This window comes from Microcaecilia unicolor, chromosome 6 (assembly GCF_901765095.1).
Source record: "Microcaecilia unicolor chromosome 6, aMicUni1.1, whole genome shotgun sequence".
NCBI classification, from domain to species: domain Eukaryota; kingdom Metazoa; phylum Chordata; class Amphibia; order Gymnophiona; family Siphonopidae; genus Microcaecilia; species Microcaecilia unicolor.
The window spans coordinates 279,837,017-279,860,983 of record NC_044036.1 but is presented as its reverse complement, the minus strand read 5'-3'; the positions used below and the strand labels follow the sequence as shown (position 1 = coordinate 279,860,983).

At 42.6% G+C, this 23,967-nt stretch overlaps 1 protein-coding gene across 2 annotated transcripts in view; it reads right to left on the bottom strand.

Annotated features, from left to right (window-relative positions):
• KCNT1 (potassium sodium-activated channel subfamily T member 1) overlaps positions 1-23,967 on the bottom strand; it is a 418,934-nt gene that overhangs the window by 64,643 nt on the left and 330,324 nt on the right. For both annotated transcript variants that reach the window (XM_030207584.1, XM_030207586.1), the window contains 4 exons: positions 18,945-19,053; positions 18,132-18,281; positions 11,092-11,330; positions 883-1,096 (listed from right to left, as the gene is read on the bottom strand). In XM_030207584.1, coding sequence (XP_030063444.1) covers positions 883-1,096; positions 11,092-11,330; positions 18,132-18,281; positions 18,945-19,053 — 712 coding nt within the window. The remainder of the gene's footprint in view (positions 1-882; positions 1,097-11,091; positions 11,331-18,131; positions 18,282-18,944; positions 19,054-23,967) is intronic.

Genomic DNA, 23,967 nt, shown 5'->3' with positions numbered 1-23,967 from the left:
TTCACTGGGGTTCTTCACTATACTGAAACCACTTACTCTTCAAAGTGGAGCTCCCCTCAAATTGTTGAGAAAACATGAATGCTTTGTTTCTGGTTGGGTAACACATTCCTGGTAAGGAGCACTTTTAGCACCTCCTCACATGAATAACAAAATCTCTTTCAGGCTGGCAAATTGACAAGAAATCCAAAGTGGATCTATGGAGATCCTGAATGGACATCTTTAAATCTATGAATTTACTTTGTATTTTCCCCTGGCCTGCTGCAAACTACAGTGGATTTACTTAGCAGATCTGGAGAAAATCGTCCTTTTCTGAGTTTACCTTTGAAACTGATCAGTCATCCTTATTTTTCTCCATCTTGCTGCATAAGGCTGTTGGACATCAGTGAAGAAAGTCATGGAGAAAAAGGTGTGCAAAAAAAGACAAGGGAAGAAGAAAGGGTGGTGGCGATGAGAGATGATGAAGCCAGAGAAGAGGGATGACTGAAGAAGGGAGGGATGGGGAAGACATGGTAATGGTTGTTTAACCTTTCAAGAGGACACTTCATGAAACTAATAAGCAGCAGATTGAAACAAATTGTAGAAAGAATTGTTTTCATACAGTGCACAATTAAGCTGTGTAATATTTTGCTGGTGGATGTGATCAAAATGACTAAAATGGGGTTCTAAAGAGGTTTGGACAGGTTCCTAGACTTGGAAAGCCATCACTTATCCCTGGAAATGAACTATAAGAAATAAAGCTCTTTTTTTGAGATCTGCCAGGTATTTGTGAACCAAATGGGCCACTGTTGAAGACAAAATGCTGGGATCAATAGCCTTGATCTCACTCAACACGACTTCTCATATGTTCTTATGTAATGAAGATCCAGTACATAGCACACTTACTCCTGAACAGGAAATGCTTCATCATCTGACTGAGTCATCTCATCTTCTGATTGGTCACTGAGCAAGTCACATGGCAGGACAGTAGAACTGTCTGCTATTTCCAAAACAGGTCCAATGCTGGGTCTTCTGCTTGAGCCATTTTCAGATGGCAGTGTTAATTTGCTGCTGCTAATGGGTCGACTCTCTGTGTTCTGTAGGTCCATTGCAACTGTACCTGAATAAACAAATTTAAAAAAGAGAGTGCATCAACAAAAGAACCATACAAAACAAAATATGTTTTTGTAATAATCAGAATCTATTTACAGTGGGGGAAATAAGTATTTGATCCCTTGCTGATTTTGTAAGTTTGCCCACTGACAAAGACATGAGCAGCCCATAATTGAAGGGTAGGTTATTGGTAACAGTGAGAGATAGCACATCACAAATTAAATCCGGAAAATCACATTGTGGAAAGTATATGAATTTATTTGCATTCTGCAGAGGGAAATAAGTATTTAATCCCTCTGGCAAACAAGACCTAATACTTGGTGGCAAAACCCTTGTTGGCAAGCACAGCGGTCAGACGTCTTCTGTAGTTGATGATGAGGTTTGCACACATGTCAGGAGGAATTTTGGTCCACTCCTCTTTGCAGATCATCTCTAAATCATTAAGAGTTCTGGGCTGTCGCTTGGCAACTCGCAGCTTCAGCTCCCTCCATAAGTTTTCAATGGGATTAAGGTCTGGTGACTGGCTAGGCCACTCCATGACCCTAATGTGCTTCTTCCTGAGCCACTCCTTTGTTGCCTTGGCTGTATGTTTTGGGTCATTGTCGTGCTGGAAGACCCAGCCACGACCCATTTTTAAGGCCCTGGCGGAGGGAAGGAGGTTGTCACTCAGAATTGTACGGTACATGGCCCCATCCATTCTCCCATTGATGCGGTGAAGTAGTCCTGTGCCCTTAGCAGAGAAACACCCCCAAAACATAACATTTCCACCTCCATGCTTGACAGTGGGGACGGTGTTCTTTGGGTCATAGGCAGCATTTCTCTTCCTCCAAACACGGCGAGTTGAGTTCATGCCAAAGAGCTCAATTTTTGTCTCATCTGACCACAGCACCTTCTCCCAATCACTCTCGGCATCATCCAGGTGTTCACTGGCAAACTTCAGACGGGCCGTCACGTGCCTTCCGGAGCAGGGGGACCTTGCGGGCACTGCAGGATTGCAATCCGTTATGTCGTAATGTGTTACCAATGGTTTTCGTGGTGACAGTGGTCCCAGCTGCCTTGAGATCATTGACAAGTTCCCCCCTTGCAGTTGTAGGCTGATTTCTAACCTTCCTCATGATCAAGGATACCCCACGAGGTGAGATTTTGCGTGGAGCCCCAGATCTTTGTCGATTGACAGTCATTTTGTACTTCTTCCATTTTCTTACTATGGCACCAACAGTTGTCTCCTTCTCGCCCAGTGTCTTACTGATGGTTTTGTAGCCCATTCCAGCCTTGTGCAGGTGTATGATCTTGTCCCTGACATCCTTAGACAGCTCCTTGCTCTTGGCCATTTTGTAGAGGTTAGAGTCTGACTGATTCACTGAGTCTGTGGACAGGTGTCTTTCATACAGGTGACCATTGCCGACAGCTGTCTGTCATGCAGGTAACGAGTTGATTTGGAGCATCTACCTGGTCTGTAGGGGCCAGATCTCTTACTGGTTGGTGGGGGATCAAATACTTATTTCCCTCTGCAGAATGCAAATAAATTCATATACTTTCCACAATGTGATTTTCCGGATTTAATTTGTGATGTGCTATCTCTCACTGTTACCAATAACCTACCCTTCAATTATGGGCTGCTCATGTCTTTGTCAGTGGGCAAACTTACAAAATCAGCAAGGGATCAAATACTTATTTCCCCCACTGTACATCTTTAACAGAGCTTAGAACTGGAAGGGATTGGGTTCAGCCATAATATACAGAAATGTTTCCTTATTGAATGGATAGAGGCAACAAAGCAAAAATGCTATTAAAGTTCAAGAGACAAAAGACAATTCTTATAAAAGAAAAGTGAGGTTCTAGTTTGGAGACCAAGTACAATCTGAGGTTATAATCCATTATAGAATACTAGCGTAAACTGGCAGTTATGCAACAACATTTAGGCATACCTACTTATGCAATGCCAATAGTAGGCATAAATGCGCATGCCTATGGCCCTTATTTTACAAGCTCTATTCATGTTTTGAATGTCTGAAAACTAGTGTCACGAAACAACTAGCCACTCACCTGGGGCTAACCCTGCGGCTACTTAGAGGGTCTATCCCCAGCACAGCTTAGGTCCACTAGCACCCTCCTCCCACCGACTGGGTCCCAACTGCCTCTGGTCGAGTCTACTGTTCTCAAGTTATCCCCGGTGATTTCTAGGATACTGGGGCCACACTCTCAGTGGTCACATAGTTCCTAGAAAGCACTCACAGACCCAACACACAAACCACCAGTATTCTTAGTCAGTCCAGACAAGCAGAGTCAATACACTAAAACATTTATTGTTATAAAAAATATTGAACTATAAAAACAGATGGAAAATAACAAGCAAATAACAGGTAACTGAATAAGGATCAATTATAAAACTATCTAAACATTTTGTTATTAACTGGATAGTACCTGGGAAGTACAGGAAATATAGCTGCTTACAGGTTACAGAATATAACTGCTCACAGGGTCTCAGTAAAAAGGTCTCTCTCTCTCTACTTCAAAGCTGAGACTGGAGAAAAATCCAGTATTTCCAGACTGAATTTGAGCTCCTGGGCCAATCAGAGCCCAGAACAACATTTTTAAAAAGTAGCTGGTCACATTACTGCAGGTTACTTCCTCTTTTTGTTAAACTAAAGAAGGAATAGTCATTTATTTGTAATAGCTTTAAACATAAAAGATGGACCATCTGCTGGCCAAACTAGAGAAATACACTTCAAGAACTAATACAGTTTGCAGGCTTACAAACCCACTGTTTTGTCACAACCGACATTTAGACATCCATATGGCATGGATGTCCAAATCCCAATTTTATAAAGCCAGGATATGGATGTTTAAAATTGCTGTGTGTCTATATGGCAAGGGGGCATAGTCTGGGTGTGTTCTGGGTGGAACTAGGGAGGGGCTGAAATATGGACATCCAATCAGGTTGCAGAAGAGGAAGGGGTGACATCTTCAAAGATGGACGTCCGTTTTGCTCTGATTAAGCAGTTCTCCACTGGATGGAGTAAGAGAAGTCACAGTAGGTATTTTTCTGTCCCTGGAGAGCTCAGAATTTTAGAAAAAAAGGAAAGATTACAAACTGCTGCAGCAGGATTCCAACTGGCAACCTCTGGGTCTCAGCATACTGCTCTAACCATTAGGCTATTCCTTCAGATTGATGTCCATGTGACCATTTATAATATGGACATTACTCTGCAGCCACACAGCTTTCCATGCCCCTCGTTTTGCCAATACATAGCTTGGATATTTCAGTTTGTAGAATGGATATTTATCTTGGACATAGTCAGCCTTTGGACAACCCTTTCTCATGTATTTTAGATACAGATACTGTTCTAAAATACAGCAAAAATGGATGTCCATGCATGATGGACAGTCTTGAACGTCCATATTCTGAGTTGGACATCATTTCTAAAAATCTGCTCCACATGTGGCATCCTGCATAAGTCACTCTCGGTATTCTATAAGCTGCACATGCCACTTTGTGATGTGCCCACGGCCCTCCCATGTGAATGTCTCTCTGGCAGTTACAGAATCGCACCTAAGCATACTAGCACATAACTTGGTGCCTAAGGGGTCCTTTCACCAAGCTACAGTAAAAAGGGCCCTACAGTAGTGGCAGGGGCCGTTTTTACCGCAGCAGGTAAAGAGTCCCTAAAAAAGACATGGCCATGCAGTAAGATTATTCTTACCATTTGACCATGCAGGAGGGAGCATTACCGCCATCCACTGAGGTGGTGGTAAGGGCTCCCGCGGTAACCGGGCATCAATTACTGCCAGGTTAGTGTCATGCTAGAAACTATAGAATTATTTTCCACACTGCTGGAAATGGCAGGCGCTGTAGGCGGAACTACCACTGGCAGCCGCGTTGGGCCGACAACAACCCTTTAGTAAAAGAGCGCCTAAGTGAATTTATAAACATACCTGCCATTTCACCGTTGTAGCATGGAAGTTGCATGTCAAATTTGAACCTAAATTTTGGGGCACTATATAGAAATGAGTGCTGTCCATTTCTAGTGTTTCTCTTTCTAAGAATACTTGGGATTCTACATTCAAAAGGTGCAGATGTTGCATGCTACATCAAAAATTAGAGATGTAAATAGTTGCAGGAGCTGGATGAGTTCATGTAATTGATGTCAACTAGAGGAGACCGCACTTCCTGCTGTCGTGCAGGCAGGACCTGGCACAGACTTTTAGAGACCTAAGCCCAAGCCTACACAGGGTATTAGTTTTCTCATTATTGCTGACATTGTCACATTGCAAATGGGAGCTGTGATAGGAATCACAAGCATTTGAGAAGGGGAAGAACAATTGTGGGGAGGGTGGCAAAAGGGAGAGCTGCTGAATGAGCATGGAGTGCAGTGAGGGGGATATACTGGACCATGTGGGGAGGGGTAGGAAAGATGATGGACTATATTTTTTTTGGGGGGGGGAATGAGATAGGGGAGATGTTGAGAACAGCAGGGAAATAGGAGATACTGGACTGGAAGGAGACAGACAAAATTGCTGATTGTCAGATGGTAGGATAGGAGAAGAGAGCTAGGGTCTAGTGCAGGAACTGGGGCTGGGAGTTGATGTGTGGAAGAAGGCTCACACTGACAGATGGAGGCTGGTGTTGGTGCTGGGGGCAAGTAGGAGAAGGGGGAGTGATTCTGGGATTGGAAAATGAGTTTCACTACTAACACAGGGCCAGGGGGTAGGAAAAAGGGTAAATGCTGCCAGATTTTTTTTTTTGGGGGGGGGGGGGGGGGAGAAGGGGCTTGAAAAGAAGCAGGGAGAAGGGGGATAGTGGCTGATGCAAAGGCTGGGGATGGAAGAAGGGGACTGATGCTGACGGACTGAGAAGCAAGAACACATTCATGGGAAGGTGAAAATGGAGGGACATGCTGGGGCTAAGGTGGAGGAAAAGCAAAGCAAATGGATATTTGAGAAGGAGGTTGGTAGGCAGATGCCGGGGGAGGGAAGAAGGATGGGAAAAGAGGCGGGGCACTAAATGCTGGGAGTGCAGGCGGCAGAGGTGCACATCTAGAACGCTATCTACCTTCATTCCAGCCCTTACTGCACATGCTGGGTTGAGATCTATAATCATTTCCTTGAAATAGAAAAAGGTATTTTTTACATGCCGAAATCAGTCAGACACTAAAGTCTTATTTTTGCTAAATGTGACCTAGAACACCGTGACCAAGTGCCCTGGAAGACGGTAATATACCAATGCAACAAAACCCATAAAATTCAAGGCTACTGCATTGGGCTGTTTCTGTGATAACTGCTATTACTGTGCTGCTGCCTTTGGATTTCTCTCTCTCTCTCTCTCTCTTGTTCTCTTTACTTTAGAGAGTAATTGAAAAGAGAACAAAAAAAAAATCAGAGGAATGTGACTTGCTTTATTTCCAGTTAAAGGGTAGATATTGTCCAAAAATGTCACCACAAGACTATAAATATATCAGAAAAGAGCTGTTATCAACAGAGAATTCATTTTAGGGCCCAGCAGCACCCCGAACATACAGTTTGTTCAAAACAGCAGAGAGACTGGTCGGTGCAGGGACTAATGCAGTATTATAAAGCATGCTAAATTCATGTGCTTGTCAAACCAATATCTTTTGCAGTTCATACAAACTACTACTCTAAGGTATATCAGGGAAAGAGAAGATGGACATTGATAAAATGAACAATGAACTGTGTTGATTTACATTTTCAGCAGTACAACCTCTGTTTAAATGTGTATGTTGGACGTTTAACGCTATAAAAAGCGATGACTTTGAAACCGATAGTTATAGTTTATTTCATTTGCTATACCGCTTAGCTTAAATTCATAAGATCACAATGGTTTACAATGAAAAAAAAAATTAAAAACAATCAAGAAAAGTAATCTATTTAAAAAAGGATAGAACCACACACACTTTAAAGAACATAAATCTAACAGCAATCAAGTTAACAAATAAACAAACAAAACTCTACCTGTTCACTCTCTAATCATCTGGAAGGATGGTATTAAATGCAGATGGAAAAAAATGTGCCTTCAATAGGCGCTTAAAACGTACCGAAGACTGACTTCCCCTCAAAGTCAAAGAAAGGGAATTCCATAACAAAGATGTTAAACATAAACAGGCTTTTCATCTCGTAGACACAAACAAGGCATCTTTCACTGCAGGAATGACCAACAAAAGAAATTCTGCCGAGCGCAAGATTCGTGATGCAAAGTATTTACACAACAAACCCGCTAGAGGTGACAATTCTAGCTCATTGTAAGCCCTATGAGTCAATACTAACAGTTTAAAATCAATACGGTAAAAATGCCAGTTTAAAGTTATGCATCCAAGTACTGATGGGTAAATAGCAGTTATAATTTATATATTTAGAAGTCATTGAATGTCTGTTTTTTGTGCCATCCTCACCCCACTGGAAACCATTCCTCTTTTCTGCATATATAACTGGTAGTTTTGCAGATAAAGCGGTCTAAGATATATGCAAAATTGCTGTGCAGTGAAAAATAAAATCTGTGTTGGCTGCCCATTAACGCTGTTGACTATCGCCCTCTATTCTATGTGGACATAACTGTTCTAGTCTAGATTCCACATGCACCATGTCTACATTTGGAAAATACACTGAGTGTAGACATCAGCTTGGTTCTATCCTTTCTTTTCTTACTTTTGCTGAGAAAGGAACTGACCTTAACACAAAGTGAAGTCAGACACACAAACAGCCAGCAGCCTGGCACTTGGCTGGGGAAAGGGCTTTGGAGCAACAGGGAGGGGGAAGAGGAGACAGGTAGGAAAGAAGGGACTGGGAGACTTGGAGGTGGATCTAAGCAGGTTAAAACAGGGATAAGAAAATGGGAGGTAGTAAAGAGGGGAGAGGTAGCTACAGTTAGGAAAGAGAAGTCTAAAAGACAGTGTTAAGGTGGGTAGAGATTAGGAGTGTCACGTTTTCAAATCTGGAACTGGGTTGTGAGCCCTTGGGCCACTGCCGAGGAGCAGCAGTGGCAGGCAAAACCACCCCACACCAGGGGCAAGGCAGAACACTGTCAACAGTTAGGCTTCACCTGTACCTGGCCACTTTCCACCAGGAGTTAAGCTCCCAGCTTCCGGTGGCTGACAGGACTTTGCAGGGCAGGGCAGGAGCTGGATAACAGCTAGGCAGCACAGGGACTGAGTGTAAGAGGGGAAAGGAAGGAACATGGGCAGCAAGGCAGGGAACTGGGCTAGACAATACAACACAAGGCAGGGACAGGACAAGCTAGGGGACAGAAACTGGAAGCTGCAAGCAGCCACTGAAACAGGGAACAAAACACTGACTAACAAGACACAGAACTAAAAGCTGCAGAGCAGCCAGCAGGATACAAACAGACAAGGACTAAACACAAAACTAAAGCCCAGAGACAAGACTAGCAAACTAACTACAACCTAATCTAACTACACACTGACTGGCAAGAACAGACAAGAATCAAGGCAAGGATTCAAAACTAGGCAGCAGAGCAACCAGCACTAACATACCAGGGCCTTAGACGCAATGCAAAGGCAAAGCCAGAGAGTTTCAAAATGGCTAATAGCCCAGACAGGAAAGACTCAGCTGCAGCAATCACCAGGAAGCTATGGTGGCTGTGCAGGCTCAATCCAAGCAAGCAAAACCTGGCAGCCTGGAAGATCCGGACCGGACTCAGCTAAAATCTGGAACGGGTGATGGTCCATAGCAGCCACCTGTACTGGCCACCAGAGGGCGAGGAGAGCACAGACGTAACAAGGAGCATCAAGAGGGGCATTCGCAAGGGTATAATCACCATTTTGCTTGCTGCTCCAACTGCTTACATTCACCAGGATGTTTTTTCTCTGCTCTAGATTTTTGCTCCTACCCCTCCCCCTTTTTCTTACCTGCCAAACAGGGATTTAATTTTGATTTGATTTATTAAGATAGCAAAGTGATGTACAAAACTAAAACAACGAGAGTAATAGGAAAGGAATGCTATAATTTAACAGAACAGAGAAAAGGATGCAGGATAGGGGAGAGGTAGAGAAAGGAAAGACCAGAGGGCAAGTGGATTCCGCGGGAGCCGTCTGGCCGAAGTGAATAGAAAAGGCCTTTTCAAAACAGGTGAGTCTTTAAGAGCAGCCTCCTCCATTGTGCTTCACTCCACATGCATTTTTTCAGGGTTCAGCATTCAGGAATTGCACTTTCTGGGGTTAGAGTGCATTTACAGGATCTTTGCAGTTGTAGGTTCAATAGAAAAGTCCTTCAAGGGTGCAAATCCTGGCTGATTAACAGGTATGCCTGAAGCATTTTGAATAAAGCAGTGTATGTATGGAGGGGAGGAGGGAGAAGAGAGCTTCCTTAGCAGGACTGGGCGCTCAGATGGGCCGATGATCAGAAGCAAACGCAGGTGCTAGAGGCTGTTAGCCATACTAGCACCTGCGTTTGCTACCCACCCCATGATCAGAGCCCCCGAGAGTGTGAAGCAACACACTCGCAGGCTCTGAATGCAACTAGCATGCAAATGCATGCAAACATGGCTCTTAGTGCAAGTAGCATGCAATGATCAGTGAGCCGCACGCCAATCATTGGCACGCAGTCCGCGGCAAACCCTACACCAGCTTGGAGCTGGCGTTAAGGCTTGCAGACCATTTGCATGCTAGCAGGCCCCCCATGCCCCCCAATGCAGCAGCCCCCCCCCAGGAGCAGGAACCCCGCCCCCCCCACCGACACATTGGCTAGAGGTCCAGTGGACCTCTACTCCCCTCGACCCAGGTTCAGGGGGGGCTGGAGATCCGGTGGGTCTCCAGCCCTCCTAACCCCCCTTAGCATCCACTCAAATGGAGCCCTGGTGATCAATCTCCCCTTCCGACCTGGTGGTCTAGCGGCCCTTCCCCACCCCTACTTTTATTAGAGGAGGGAGGTGGCCTCCCTCCTCTTCCATCGGTGCCACCTCAAAAATGGCAGCACTCAGCCCTGCTCAGTGCAACCTGGGATGCGCTGGGCAGGGCTTCACCCCATATATGGTATGAAGCCCCACCCAGCACATCCCAGGATACACTGGGCAGGACTGGGTGCCGCCATTTTTGAGGTGGCGCTGAAGGAAGAGGAGGGAGGCCACCTCCCTCCTCCAACGAAGGTAGGGGGCAAGGAAGGGCCGCTAAATCACAAGGTCAGGGGGATTAACCCGCGGCCCACTGGGCCACCAGGTCTCCATTTGAGGGGATGCTAGTGAGGGTTAGGGGGGCTGGAGACCCACCATATTTCCATCCCCCCCTGAACTTGTGTCGCTTGGTTCGGGTGGGGGCACTAGGGGTCTGGTGATCTCATGGACCTCCAGCCCCTGTATTTGACAGTTCTGTGCTTTTGACATCCCAGACCTGTCAAACAAGTGTGGGAGAATTGTGCCTGAGTGCATGCTCAGGTACAATCCTCAAGCACTTTACCCTATGATCAGAGATAATAGTGTGCTTAAATTTGCATTCTATTATCTCTGATAATAGCCCTGTGCTGTTCCAGTGCTATTTTTAGAATGCTGTTTGGAACAGCGCGTGGCTTTCGACCATCTTCCCACCAGTTTGTAACTCTGACAGTTTATTTTCACTAACAGGATGTGGTGCAAGCATCGGGTAAGCAGTGCAAGTCGGGAGGGGCGGTGGGGGATGAGAGCTTCCCCAGCAGGATTTGGTGCTTAGAATTTGAATTCTGAGAGGGTTTTTTTTCACTAGCATTTTCGTGGGGCATGGTGTACTATATAAAGGAGGTTACCTTTGAATGCGGCAAGGTGTGTTATTTAATGGAGGCTACCCTTGAGAGCAACATGGTATACTATTTAAAGGAGGCTACTCTTGAGTGCAGGTAATGGAGCTTATATTAAAAAATACATGCATTAAATTCCTTTACTTGCCTTAACACGTTAGTAAATCTAATCCTTAGATTGAAGCTCTCCAGGGCAGCTACCAACACTGTGGATGTGGAAAGCTATTTACATCTACAATCCAAATCTTTCATTCCTGTGGTACTCACCCATGCTGGCAATGATACTATGAACAGGCAGCCTGGAGGGCCCGTCGTACCATCCCCGCCCAGAAAACCCTTTCTTCTTCTGCTTTTCCTCCTGTTTGAATATAAAAGCTGAGTTTTCCTCCTTAGTGATGTTGATATAAAAGCAGGTGTCTGCTGCTGCCATGATGTGTCTGGGCCCTGGATTTAGCAGGATACTCTTATTATCTTCTCTTCTCACACCTATCAAGCACACGCCATACCTAGAGCAAAATCACATCAGACATCCAAAGTTACTGTTGCTCATTCTAAAGAAAATCCAAAAATCACTCTGACAGTCTCAGGGAGACTAAAACTCTAATCTCTAAGCTTACTGGTAGCAAGTATTAAGTTTTAAAAGCCTGATGCTGCTTCTTACAAAAAAAAAAATGAAATAACAGGTGGCAATGTTAGCATACTCTTGGGCTCATTTTCAAAAGAGAGAAACGTCCAAAAAGTGGCATAAATCTACATTTGGATGTTTTTCTCACAAAAACGTCCAAATTGGTATTTTTAAAACCAGTTTTTAGACTTTTTTCTATGAAGTCCGTCAGAAGTGTGCTCAAATCACAAGGGAGCATGTCAGGGGCGTATTAAGGGTAGGATCATAGGCGCCCGGTATAAGAGGCTTGGAGAGGCTAAGCCTCCCCCCTGCTGCAGCAGAATGGATCAGCTGTGGAGTCCAGCTGCTCTGAGGGGATTAAATTGTTGATTTACCTCCATCCTCACAGCAGGAGCTGCAGTGAAAGCCCTCTAGCAGTTGTAGAAATTGATTTATGGTTTGTTTACCTTACTGCTGGGAAAGCAGGGTGGGTTGGCTGGAGGTGTCCTGGGTTGCCAGGGAGATATTTAAGGAGGATGACTTCCTGACCTGCACTGAGGACATATAGCAGCAGAACAGATACTGGGCCAGCATGATGAGAAAAAGTCACCAGACAACAAAGGTAGAAAAGATCATTTTATTTTCATTATAGTGTTTGGAATATGTCCACTTTGAGAATCAGGTGCTCAACATTAAAAGTTTATATTTATTTACTTATTTATGGCATTTTATCCTACATTAAACATGAATTAGGGTGTTTTGTGGCTCTACATGAGAATTGTGATGATATGATCCCTTGTTTCATATTGTTGACGGTCTGCATTTTCCGTATGGGTGGTATATTGGTGTATTAGGTCTGCCCAGTGTAATATTTATGGTACAGTAAGGTTCTGAGTGTGTTTTTGGACAAATTTGTGCATAGTGTTTTGCAGTTGAGCGATTGTGGTTAGAATATGCTTTGATCAACCACTTTATTCTTAAACATATGATACATATCTTCTAATATCTAAATTTAATAAAAGGTATTAATTGTGACTTTTATTTATTTATTTTTTCTGCGTGTTATCAGACAATTATGGATTTAAGCTCCACCACTGGCCCTACCCCTAACCCCACCCCCTTTAGCCTCCCCAAACAGTTGGGCCACTGACCCCCATGATGGGTGGCTCAGTTCACGAGAAGGACGAAATTTGTACAAAGTGAGGAGAGCACACACATACACACACAAATAATTTATTCATGCACAGAAAGCGACCAGTTCAGTTTTCTTTCATGGGGGTTTGAGAGATGAAGGGACATTCATTTGATAACGGTGGAAAAAAGGATTGTTTCGTAGTTTGGTATCTACAGTTGGTTGGCAGAACTTGAAACAAACATTAGTTTTGTTGCACCTATTTTGTACAGTTAAATATTTCTGTATTACAAAATGTAAAAATTCATAATTGCCAAATGGAGGAGGGAAATCAATTTCTTGTGATTATAGAAATAATAGGACAGTTTGATATAAGTTTGATTTAAGAAAATGGACACCTGAGTTACCCCAGACCAAGAAAATGTAGCAGAAAGGTACAGACATTATTCTAAGGTGTATTAGGGTCTGCCCAGTGTAATATTTATGGTACAGTAAGGTTCTGAGTGTGTTTTTGGACAAAGTTGTGCATAGTGTTTTGCAGTTGAGAGATTGTGGTTAGTATATGCTTTGAGAAACCACTTTATTCTTTGCCATATGATACATATCTAATATCTAAATTTAATAAATGGTATTAATTGTGACTTTTATTTTTACTAATTTTTTTTCTGTGTTAGACAATTATGGATGTAAGCTCCACCCCTGGCCCCACCCCTAACCCCGCCCCCTTTAGCCTTCCCAAACAGTTGGGCCACCGACTGCCTATGGGTGGGATTTGGGCGTTCCTAACACTTAGACGTTTTTCATCCATAATGGAACAGAACAAAACTGTCCAAGACTAACACTAAGATGTTTTGAGCTAGACATGTTTTTTAGAATGAAAAAGGCACAAAAAGGTGCCCGAAATGACTAGATGACCACTGCAGGGAATCAGGGGTGACTTCCCCTTACTCCCCCAGTGGTCACTAACCCCCTTCCACCCCCCAAAAAATATGATTAAAAAAATTACTTGCCAACCTCTATGCAAACCTCTGATGTTATACTCAGGTCCATTAGAAGAGAATGCAGATCCCTGGAATAGTCTAGTGGTGAGTGCAGTGCACTGCCGGCAGGTGAACCCAGGCCCATACCTCTCCCTACCTGTTACACTTATGGAGGAAACTGCGAGCCCTCCAAAACTCACCAGAAACTCACTGTACCCACATATAGGTGCCCCCTTCACCCGTAAGGGCTATGGTAGTGGGTTTGGGGGGGGGGTTGGGGGGCTCAGCAGACAAGATAAGGGAGCAATGGTGAGATGTGTACCTGGGTGCATTTTATGAAGTCCACTGCAATGCCCCCTAGGGTGCCCTCTTGCTTTCCTGGGATGTCTGTGGAACCAGTCTACTAAAAATGCTGGCTCCTCCTACATCCCAATGGCTTGATTTTGTGTGTTTTGCACTTGGACATTTTTTGTTTGAAAATGGACCAAAAAACAAAATGTCCAGATCATAAAACCTTGTTCAAAACAGTATTTTTGAAAACAAAAGATAGACGTTTTTCTTTTGGAAAATGACCTTCTTTCCTATTCAGATTTTGGATGTTTTTTCCAAAATGTCCAAAGTCGGACTTAGACGTCATATCGAAAATGCTCCTCTCTGTGTCATACTTATTTATAAAAACTAACTTAACTGCCTTTTGTGAACCAGTATCCTATCAAAATGATGTACAATAGCAATTCATAAAAACAAAATCAAAGAAAGATTGAAAAGGGGTGCAATAATATATGATGATATGTAAAATACAGTCAAACATAAGAAATTACATTAGATAAGATATTACTAGGAAAGAGCCTATCAATACTGCCGTCTGATCCCTCCCAAAGCTGATGTCGGCAGAGCTGAAGTTAGGTATAATGTGATTAGGGCTGCCCCTTCTAAATATCTAAGCTAGATTCAGTAAATGGTGCTCAAAAATCAGGGCTCAATGCTATTGTACAATGGACACTCAAAAATGAGCACCCATTGAGGATCCACGATGGCCCACGCAAGCAGACGCTAGGCTGGCTGCTCCTGCGTTTTGCCGATTTTGTGGTTGCCTGATTTACTGTCATGCCGAAAAGGAGGGGCAAAGTGAGGCCTCCTTACCAATTAGGCTAATGGTTTATGTATTGTTTCTGATAAATATTTTAGCTCTCTGTAATTACTGTAGGATCCCGGTATTGGGGGCTAAGAGAGGATAATATGTTTTTTCTATTGTTGAATATTTTCCTTTATCACGGATTTTTGTATCCTATGTTGTGTAAGTAGTTATTTGCTTGAAATGATATCTCATAATTAAATGGAAAAAAAAAAAGAAGACAATGAGAGCACCCATTATAGAATAGCATTCAGTAACGATTTTGGTGCCCAGGACTTACACCTACCGAAACCAGATGTAATTACCAGCACCCAATTTGGGTGCACATCTCCGGTATTCTATAACAGTGCATTCAAATTTTAGGAATGCCCCACCCATGCACCTCCCTTGGTCAGCCCCCCTTTTGGGTTGCGCACTATGGGATTTGGGTGCAGATTGTTATAGAATAGTATGCAAATTCAGATTGGGGCCAATTTAGTTAGGGACACATCTTACATCAATGCCCAATTTTGGCCACCATATAGACAATCTGGGGGTTGGTTTAGGTCTGCTATTGAGATAATGGCTGAATATTGATGCCATTCAGATAATTTCACGGCACCACCCTCTCTTCATCCTCCCTCTGCCCCTCGACTATATGGATAGTCTTCAAAGTCTGAATATAACATTAGTTGCTGCTGTTATCCACGTAATTCTTTTCAAGGTCTTTAACTTTGCAACAGGGGTGGCTTGTGGGGGAGGGGAGGGGGCATGTGCAGAGACTCAATGTGGGGTCTCATTTGCATGTCAGTAGAGGCAGAAAAGTGGGGCCATCAGTTGGTCAGTGGTAGGGCCGTCCTTGTCAGACAATCCACACCAGTGACTGACGCTAAGGTATTGGATGCTTGACTTTGCCATTCTCCTGACTCTTCTGGGTTGTCTAATGCACAGTCCAACTGTAAAGCAAACATAAAAATAACAAATCCGCCCCCCTTAATTTCTTATAATCTCAACATCGAGCAGCAAGGAGAGCTTCACTAATTTGGGTAGCTGTGTAGAATCATTGGTATCGCACAGAAAGGAACGATGTGTGGTGGAGCATCTCAGGCTAGATCTCAATATTACTATGGGTGAAACAATGACCAAAAATTTTATAAAATTCCCCCCTGTGCACACGGGATCTGTATCAACAGAGTTTTATCTGCAATGACTAGAGGCATTCCTGGGAAAAGGTCTGGATCTACTACATACTTCAGCATTTTCAAAAATGTGTGTCATATTTTGCCCCAAGAAAACCACCTCTACAAAATCATAGATGTAAATGTGTATGGGTAATTTTCCTGGGGCAATTTCAATATAAAAATACTGTACACATATGCTTTATTTTAATTCATTAGTGTCAAGCCCATAGGAAAAGTTACCTATGATCTTTATACAGATGTGGGCTGATATTAAATTACCCCATCATGTCTGCCATCTCTCCTGCTCTTATTCCTTTTATCTGTCACATTCTCAACCTCTCACTTTCCACTGCGACTGTCCCTGCTGCCTTTAAACATGCTGTGGTCACACCTCTCCTTAAGAAGCCTTCACTCGACCCTACTTGTCCCTCTAATTACCGACCCATCTCCCTCCTTCCTTTTCTCTCCAAATTACTTGAGCGTGCTGTTCACCGCCGCTGCCTTGATTTTCTCTCCCCACATGCTATTCTTGACCCACTACAATCTGGTTTTCGCCCTCTCCACTCAACCGAAACTGCGCTTACTAAAGTCTCCAATGACCTATTACTGGCTAAATCCAGAGGTCAATATTCCATCCTCATTCTTCTTGATCTTTCCGCTGCTTTTGACACTGTCGATCACAGCATACTTCTCGATACCCTGTCCTCACTTGGATTCCAGGACTCTGTCCTTTCCTGGTTCTCTTCCTACCTCTCCCTCCGCACCTTTAGTGTTCACTCTGGTGGATCCTCTTCTACTTCTATCCCTCTGCATGTCGGCGTACCTCAGGGTTCTGTTCTTGGTCCCCTCCTCTTTTCTATCTACACTTCTTCCCTTGGTTCATTTATCTCATCCCATGGCTTTTCCTACCATCTCTATGCTGATGACTCCCAAATCTACCTTTCTACCCCTGATATCTCACCTTGCATCCAAACCAAAGTTTCAGCGTGCTTGTCTGACATTGCTGTCTGGATGTCTCAACGCCACCTGAAATTAAATATGACCAAAACCGAGCTTCTCATTTTCCCCCCAAAACCCACCTCCCTGCTCCCCCCGTTTTCTATTTCTGTTGATGGCTCTCTCATTCTCCCTGTCTCCTCAGCTCGAAACCTTGGGGTCATCTTTGACTCTTTTCTCTCCTTCTCTGCTCATATCCAGCAGATTGCCAAGACCTGTCGTTTCTTTCTTTACAACATCCGTAAAATCCGCCCCTTTCTTTCCGAGCACTCTACCAAAACCCTCATCCACACCCTTGTCACCTCTCGTTTAGACTACTGCAATCTGCTTCTTGCTGGCCTCCCACTTAGTCACCTCTCCCCTCTCCAGTCGGTTCAAAACTCTGCTGCCCGTCTCATCTTCCACCAGGGTCGCTTTACTCATACTACCCCTCTCCTCAAGACCCTTCACTGGCTCCCTATCCGTTTTCGCATCCTGTTCAAACTTCTTCTACTAACCTATAAATGTACTCACTCTGCTGCTCCCCAGTATCTCTCCACACTTGTCCTTCCCTACACCCCTTCCCGTGCACTCCGCTCCATGGATAAATCCTTCTTATCTGTTCCCTTCTCCACTACTGCCAACTCCAGACTTTGCGCCTTCTGTCTCGCTGCACCCTACGCCTGGAATAAACTTCCTGAGCCCCTACGTCTTGCCCCATCCTTGGCCACCTTTAAATCTAGACTGAAAGCCCACCTCTTTAACATTGCTTTTGACTCGTAACCACTTGTAACCACTCGCCTCCACCTACCCTCCTCTCTTCCTTCCCATTCACATTAATTGATTTGATTTGCTTACTTTGTTTATTTTTTGTCTATTAGATTGTAAGCTCTTTGAGCAGGGACTGTCTTTCTTCTATGTTTGTGCAGCGCTGCGTACGCCTTGTAGCGCTATAGAAATGCTAAATAGTAGTAGTAGTAATATAACAGAGTAGATGTTCAAAGATCTCCAGAGGTCTTGGTGCTAAAATATCTCCTCTTCCACCCCCCCCCCCCCCCACACCTCTCCACACACACATAAGCACATCTGATGTTAAACTGGGGAAAAGAAGGTAATTTTCTGCACATCTAAAGAACCCCATACTAGATAGACCACCCACTTACATGGCCATAAGTAAAATGGCTAGGACGCTTAAACAGATGACCAGAAGAGTTTGAAAATCTAACAGTTTCTAGCTAATGCAGATAGCCAAAGTACAAATGTTAGACATTCAAATTTTATGCAACTGTCTGAAAATATTAGCCCTAAAAAGTATTCTCACTTCTTGTGTGCATGGAAAGCCGCGTAGGTAAAGCTTTTGCCCTCGTGCTCCATGAAGAACTTGCTGTCTCCCATTCGGATGTGGTACACTTCATTTCCGGAGCAGCGACCGTACATCCTTTGCCACTGCTCTGGAGACTGCTGGCCTTCCCTGCAGCCACAAGAAACAGAAATCTATTGTACAAACCGCAACTGATTAACTTCACAGGAGTCTGACTGTTCTACGGGCACTTTCTGAAACAAATCACCCCGAGTTGTGTAGCTACTCTAACGATTCCTATCAGTAGAGCAGTTGAGAAATAGTTGACTCACTGGCGCCTTTACAAGGACAATTAATGACTTCTATCTACATCGCATTTGTCACCTAAAAAGGAATCATAAGCTGATTTATAATTTAAAAGAAGCATTTCAGAACCTATAGACAGCTACTTCTCAGGAGGGCAGCATAGTAGCAAATTTCTGACATCCATGCTCTGTAAAGGCCACCAAAGCAGATAGAAGAAAAGGAAGATGCAGCAAAGTGACTTGCTTAAGGTGAGAAAGGGAGAGTAGGTAGTGGAAGGGGGAAGGACTTAAACTGCATCCTAGGAGTCCTCCCAATTTATAAATATGTCAACTGGATTAAGACCAAAAATGCATTCAACCCTGCATTCTGACTCCAACCGTGGCTAATCCAGGTCACAAATACTCAGCAGGATCCTTACTGCGTAACTAGACCATACCTCCTTCCTCTACAATTTCATTACAATAAACACAGAACAATAAACTACTAGAATGTCAACCCAGCTGCTAGAATTCATAAAATCATACTTACTGTCCTCTGGATGTATGGACCAAAAGAGTGATAAGAGTTGAGGTGGCTGGGCAGACACAGTTCAAGGCTAACATGGCATATTTAAATTCCTCTTCACATACAACATGGTCTGTAGTCCAAAAATCAAAGTAGAAAATAGCAGTTTAGCAGAAAATATAGAAAGAACAATCCAAGTAAAGATCTTTTGCAATCAGAGGAGGTTAAAGTTCAAGATTATTAGATAATCTTGATATAGGAAATACTCCTGAATTTCTTTTCTTAAATGTTGTTTTTTTTTTTCCATTTTGCTCTTCTTCCCATTGATGTGGACTGGAAGTGTTTTTTTGTATTGTTCCACTGAAATATGTATGTGATAAAAGATTAAAGGGATCTTTTATAAAGGCATGTTAGTGTTTTTAGTGCGTGCCAATGATTAGCACACGCTAAACGTTTAGGACACGTTTATTTTTAGCATGCACTAAAAACTAGCACACCTTTATAAAAGGATCCCTAAAAAGAAAAATGGCCACATGTCCCAAATGTAACTATTTTTTACACAGCTGCACAAAAGGGTGGGTTAGTGATTAAAGTGACCTGTCTGATCGGTTCAGGTTGTTATGGGATTATGGTTAGTCGGAGAAGATTTGACAATTGTATATTTTAGAATTTTTAGATTGTAATTCAGCTTTGAACTTTCTAATAAAGCATTTCCTCTTCCTGTCACAATACTTGAGACTTTATTTGATCTCCAGCTTTATACCTGCTTTAGCTTTCTTCTTTTCAATTTGATATACTTTTATTTTGCCTCAAATTAGCTACCTCTTCCTAAAGATGTTCCACAGTTCAAGCTAACAGAAACACTGTAGTACATGGGAACAGGAAGGTTGATGAAATCAGCATGAATAGATCACCATAGTTCTTTTCCTGTTGATATTTTACTGTACAGGAGGCTCAAGCAATAAACTTGTATTTAGTATAACATAGTAACATAGTAAATGACGGCAGATAAAGACCTGTATGGTCCATCCAGTCTGCCCAACAAGATAAACTCATTTTACATGGTATGTGATACTTTATATGTATACCCGAGTTTAATTTGTCCTTGCTTTTCTCAGGGCACAGACCATAGAAGTCTGCCCTATACTTTAGTGTGTTTTGTGAAAAACATAACGCACACTAAAATACCACTTAAGAAGCAACGTAATAAATAGGTTAAGATGATGACTATGGGGCAAGATTCTGGGACCAGACTACCTACATCCAAATCATACCATTCTGTGTGCATTGTGCAATTACAGTATTACACACTCTAATAGTCTTCTGCCTTCTATTCTGTACAGTACTAACCACCTTCATCTTTCATGCATAATAATGTATGCTGGTTGTTCTAGAGGTTGAACAGGAAAAAGGCTACAGAGTAAAAGCAAGCTGTGCCCTGTGCAGATTAATAACACAGCTATGTCCACTATGTCCATCTGTGGTATCAGATGGACATAGTGGCGCAGAACAACTGTACAATACTCTGTAGTGAAATTTTTATTGTGGCCCCTGATGCAGGAGGCTATCTACCAAAACACAGACTGTGTTGGGTCTGACAATTGGTGCTTTGATTAAAGGACTTTTATCACAATCCTTTGGCTGGTTGTGGTTTGTGGCATCCTTTACTATTGTTTTTTTCATGTTGATTTCAGATAGAGGCATTACTACTACTACTACTTATCATTTCTAAAGCGCTACTAGACGTACGCAGCGCTGTACACTTGAACATGAAGAGACAGTCCCTGCTCAACAGAGCTTACAATCTAATTAGGACAGACAAACAGGACAAACAAGAGATAAGGGAATATTAAAGTGAGGATGATAAAATAAGGGTTCTGAACAAGTGAACAAGGGTTAGGAGTTAAAAGCAGCATCAAAAAGGTGGGCTTTTAGCTTAGATTTGAAGACGGCCAGAGATGAAGCTTGACGTACTGGCTCAGGGAGTCTATTCCAGGCATATGGTGCAGCAAGATAAAAGGAACGGAGTCTGGAGTTAGCAGACTCCATTTGTGTGTTTGTGGTTCAACAGCATACATGTTAAAAGGTTAATACAATGACTCTCACATTAAACATCTATGGAAGAAAACTCTGTATAAATTGAGACAATTGTGGTTAATTAGAGCTTTATTCAATCAAAATGCTTTTGCCCTATTGGTCTAAATGCTAATATTACCCCATTTGGACTATTGCGATGTCCTTTTTTTGGAAATTAGCTTCAAACATTCTAAAAAATTACAACTTATCCAAAAGACTGCAGCAAGCTTAATTTTCAAACTTAGTAAATATACTAGTGTTTCATCATGTTTAATAAAGTTACACTGGCTTCCTATTCAGGAAAGAATTAATTTTAAAGTGGCACATTTGCTTTATCAGATTATATATGGATTTATTTCTGAACTACTTGCCAAAACATTATCAATTTCTTTATTTGTTTTTTTCATCCTGATCATGAGATCAATTAACTCTACAACTGCCCTGTTTTAAAAACATTCGACTCCTAAGAATTGCTAATACAGTAAAACACCGATTATCCTAACGCCAATCATCCGAATGTCCAATTCTCTGGACCAGTATCATCCCCAAGTCTCCATTTCTCAAAGATAGTTGAAAAATTAAAATTGTTCACCAGAAGGATACGGAACCGTCCGGAGGTGGATAGAAAGAAGCCCCTGCGAAGCTTCACTGTATTGCGAGTGCCTGCGTGCCATGTGTGGTTATATATACGTTCATGTGCATTAATATGAGGCTTGTGCTACTCAGCGGAGCTTCACGGGGCCTTCTTTCTATCCAGCTATAGACAGTGCCACACCCTTCTGGTGAGCAATTTTAATATTCCAAAGTTTTTTTTCCAATTATCTGGATTTATGATTATCCGGACCACCCCCTGCATTTATGGCAGTTCAGCTCTGGAACTATTTTCCCAAATTTATTAAATTAGAGAGAAATTATTCACTCTTTAGAAAAAAGGTGAAAACATTACTGTTTCCTAAAGATGTCAGCACTTAGATTGATATGAATGATAACTTTTATTCAATTTTATACTGCTTTTGGCTTGATGTAGGTATTTTACTTTGATTTGAACAATTCTACACAGCATTGAACCCTGAACAGGGGAGATAAAGGGCTATAAGAATTATTTTGATTTGATTGATTTGAAAGAGTGAAAAACTGATTCACTTCTACTTGTTCTATACCACTTAGGATTTTGTAGACTTCAATCATATGCTAACTCAACCATCTCTTTTCCAAGCTGAAGAGCCCTAACCTCTTTAGCTTTTCCTCATATGGGAGGAGTTTCATCCCTTTATCATTTTGGTCGCTCTTCTTTGAACCTTTTCTAATTCTGCTATATCTTTTTACAGATACGGTGCCAAAATTGAATGCAGTACTCAAGATGAGGTTGCACCATGGCGCAATACAGAGACATAATATTCTTGGTCTAATTTTGCACCCCTTTCCTAATAATTCCTAGCATCCTGTTTGCTTTTATGGCCACCATTGCACTCTGGGCAGAAGATTTCAGCATATTGTCTACAATGACACCTAGATCTTTTTCTTGAGTGCAGACTCCTAAGGTGAACCCCAGCATCAGGTAACTATGATTCGGATTACTCTTCCCAATGTGCTCATATTGCCTTTGCCTAAATTCAGGCCTGGGTGAGGGGTAATTTTATAAAAGTGTGTCCCTGTCAACGTCTCCAACAGTAATCCCCAATAGCACCCAAATGCTGTTGCACAAATTTACACTTGCTCCAAAGAAGGTATAAATATATGCACATGACAATGCAACTTTTCCTCTGCTTACCCCAAAATATGCCCCTGGGAGCAAGTGCAGTGGCCTGAGAACCAGGGGAACTGGGTTCAATTCCCACTGCAGCTCATTGTGACTGGGCAAGTCACTCAACCCTCCATTGCACCAGGTAAAAAATAAATACCTGTATATAATATGTAAACCACTTTGATTGCAACTACAGAAAGGCAGTATATCAAATCCCTTTCCCTTATGTACAGCACAAGTATTACATCCCCACACGTGCAACCAAAATAAGGGCACGGTCATGGGCAGACTGTAGGCATGCCAAGCCTATCGATCACATCTACATGTGCTGTTACACAATTTTTACTAGCACATGTAGATGTAGGTGCCGCCATTTATACCAGCTTTTCACTGGCATACTGTAAATGGATGCACCCAGATTTAGGTGTATCTGCCCAGCCCAGGCGCATTCTATATATTGCATCTGAATTTAGGCACATCTAATAGATAATACCTAGGCATCTCTATCAGAAGCACCTAGATTCTAGGCAACATATATACAGAACCTAGCCCTATATGTATAGCAGCATTAGATGTGAAGCACTATACATATAGTGCTATTCCTACAGGCTCCGGCTGCAGAAGTAAATGTCTAGATACGTGCAACACACAGATGGCCCATGCCAGCAATGACCTGTGCAACCCATAAACCACCTCCCACAATCAGCTTCATTTTAGAAAGGGCATAGAAGTCAGAACTACTTTAATCACCAACTAAGAAGAAATAAACTGTTTTTGTGATGTTTGGAAAAATTAAATAAAAATAAAGATTAAAAAAATAATAAAAAGAAAGGATGTAGAAGTCAGAATTGAGATGCCCAGGTCAGGACAGCCTCTACATCAGCAGATTCAATAGTATTTTAGAACAGAATCTGCCAATGTAGAGACTGCTTTAAAAATACAGAGAAATGGACGTTTATATGCCAAGTGCAGGCAGAACACATCTATTTTAGAAAAATATAGGTATAGAATATCAACATTTTTCAAGCTGGAACATAATAATTTTGCAACCTTTGCAAACAACTGATTATTATCCCAACACTATCACAATGACCAGTTTTCCTATCTAGTTTGAATTGGAGGGGGGGGGGGGGGAATAAAAACTACTGGGGGATTAAGAGGACAACCTCCCCCAATCCTGCCAGTGGAGCACTGCTCATTAGCAGCTGTTTTCCACATTTTAAATGT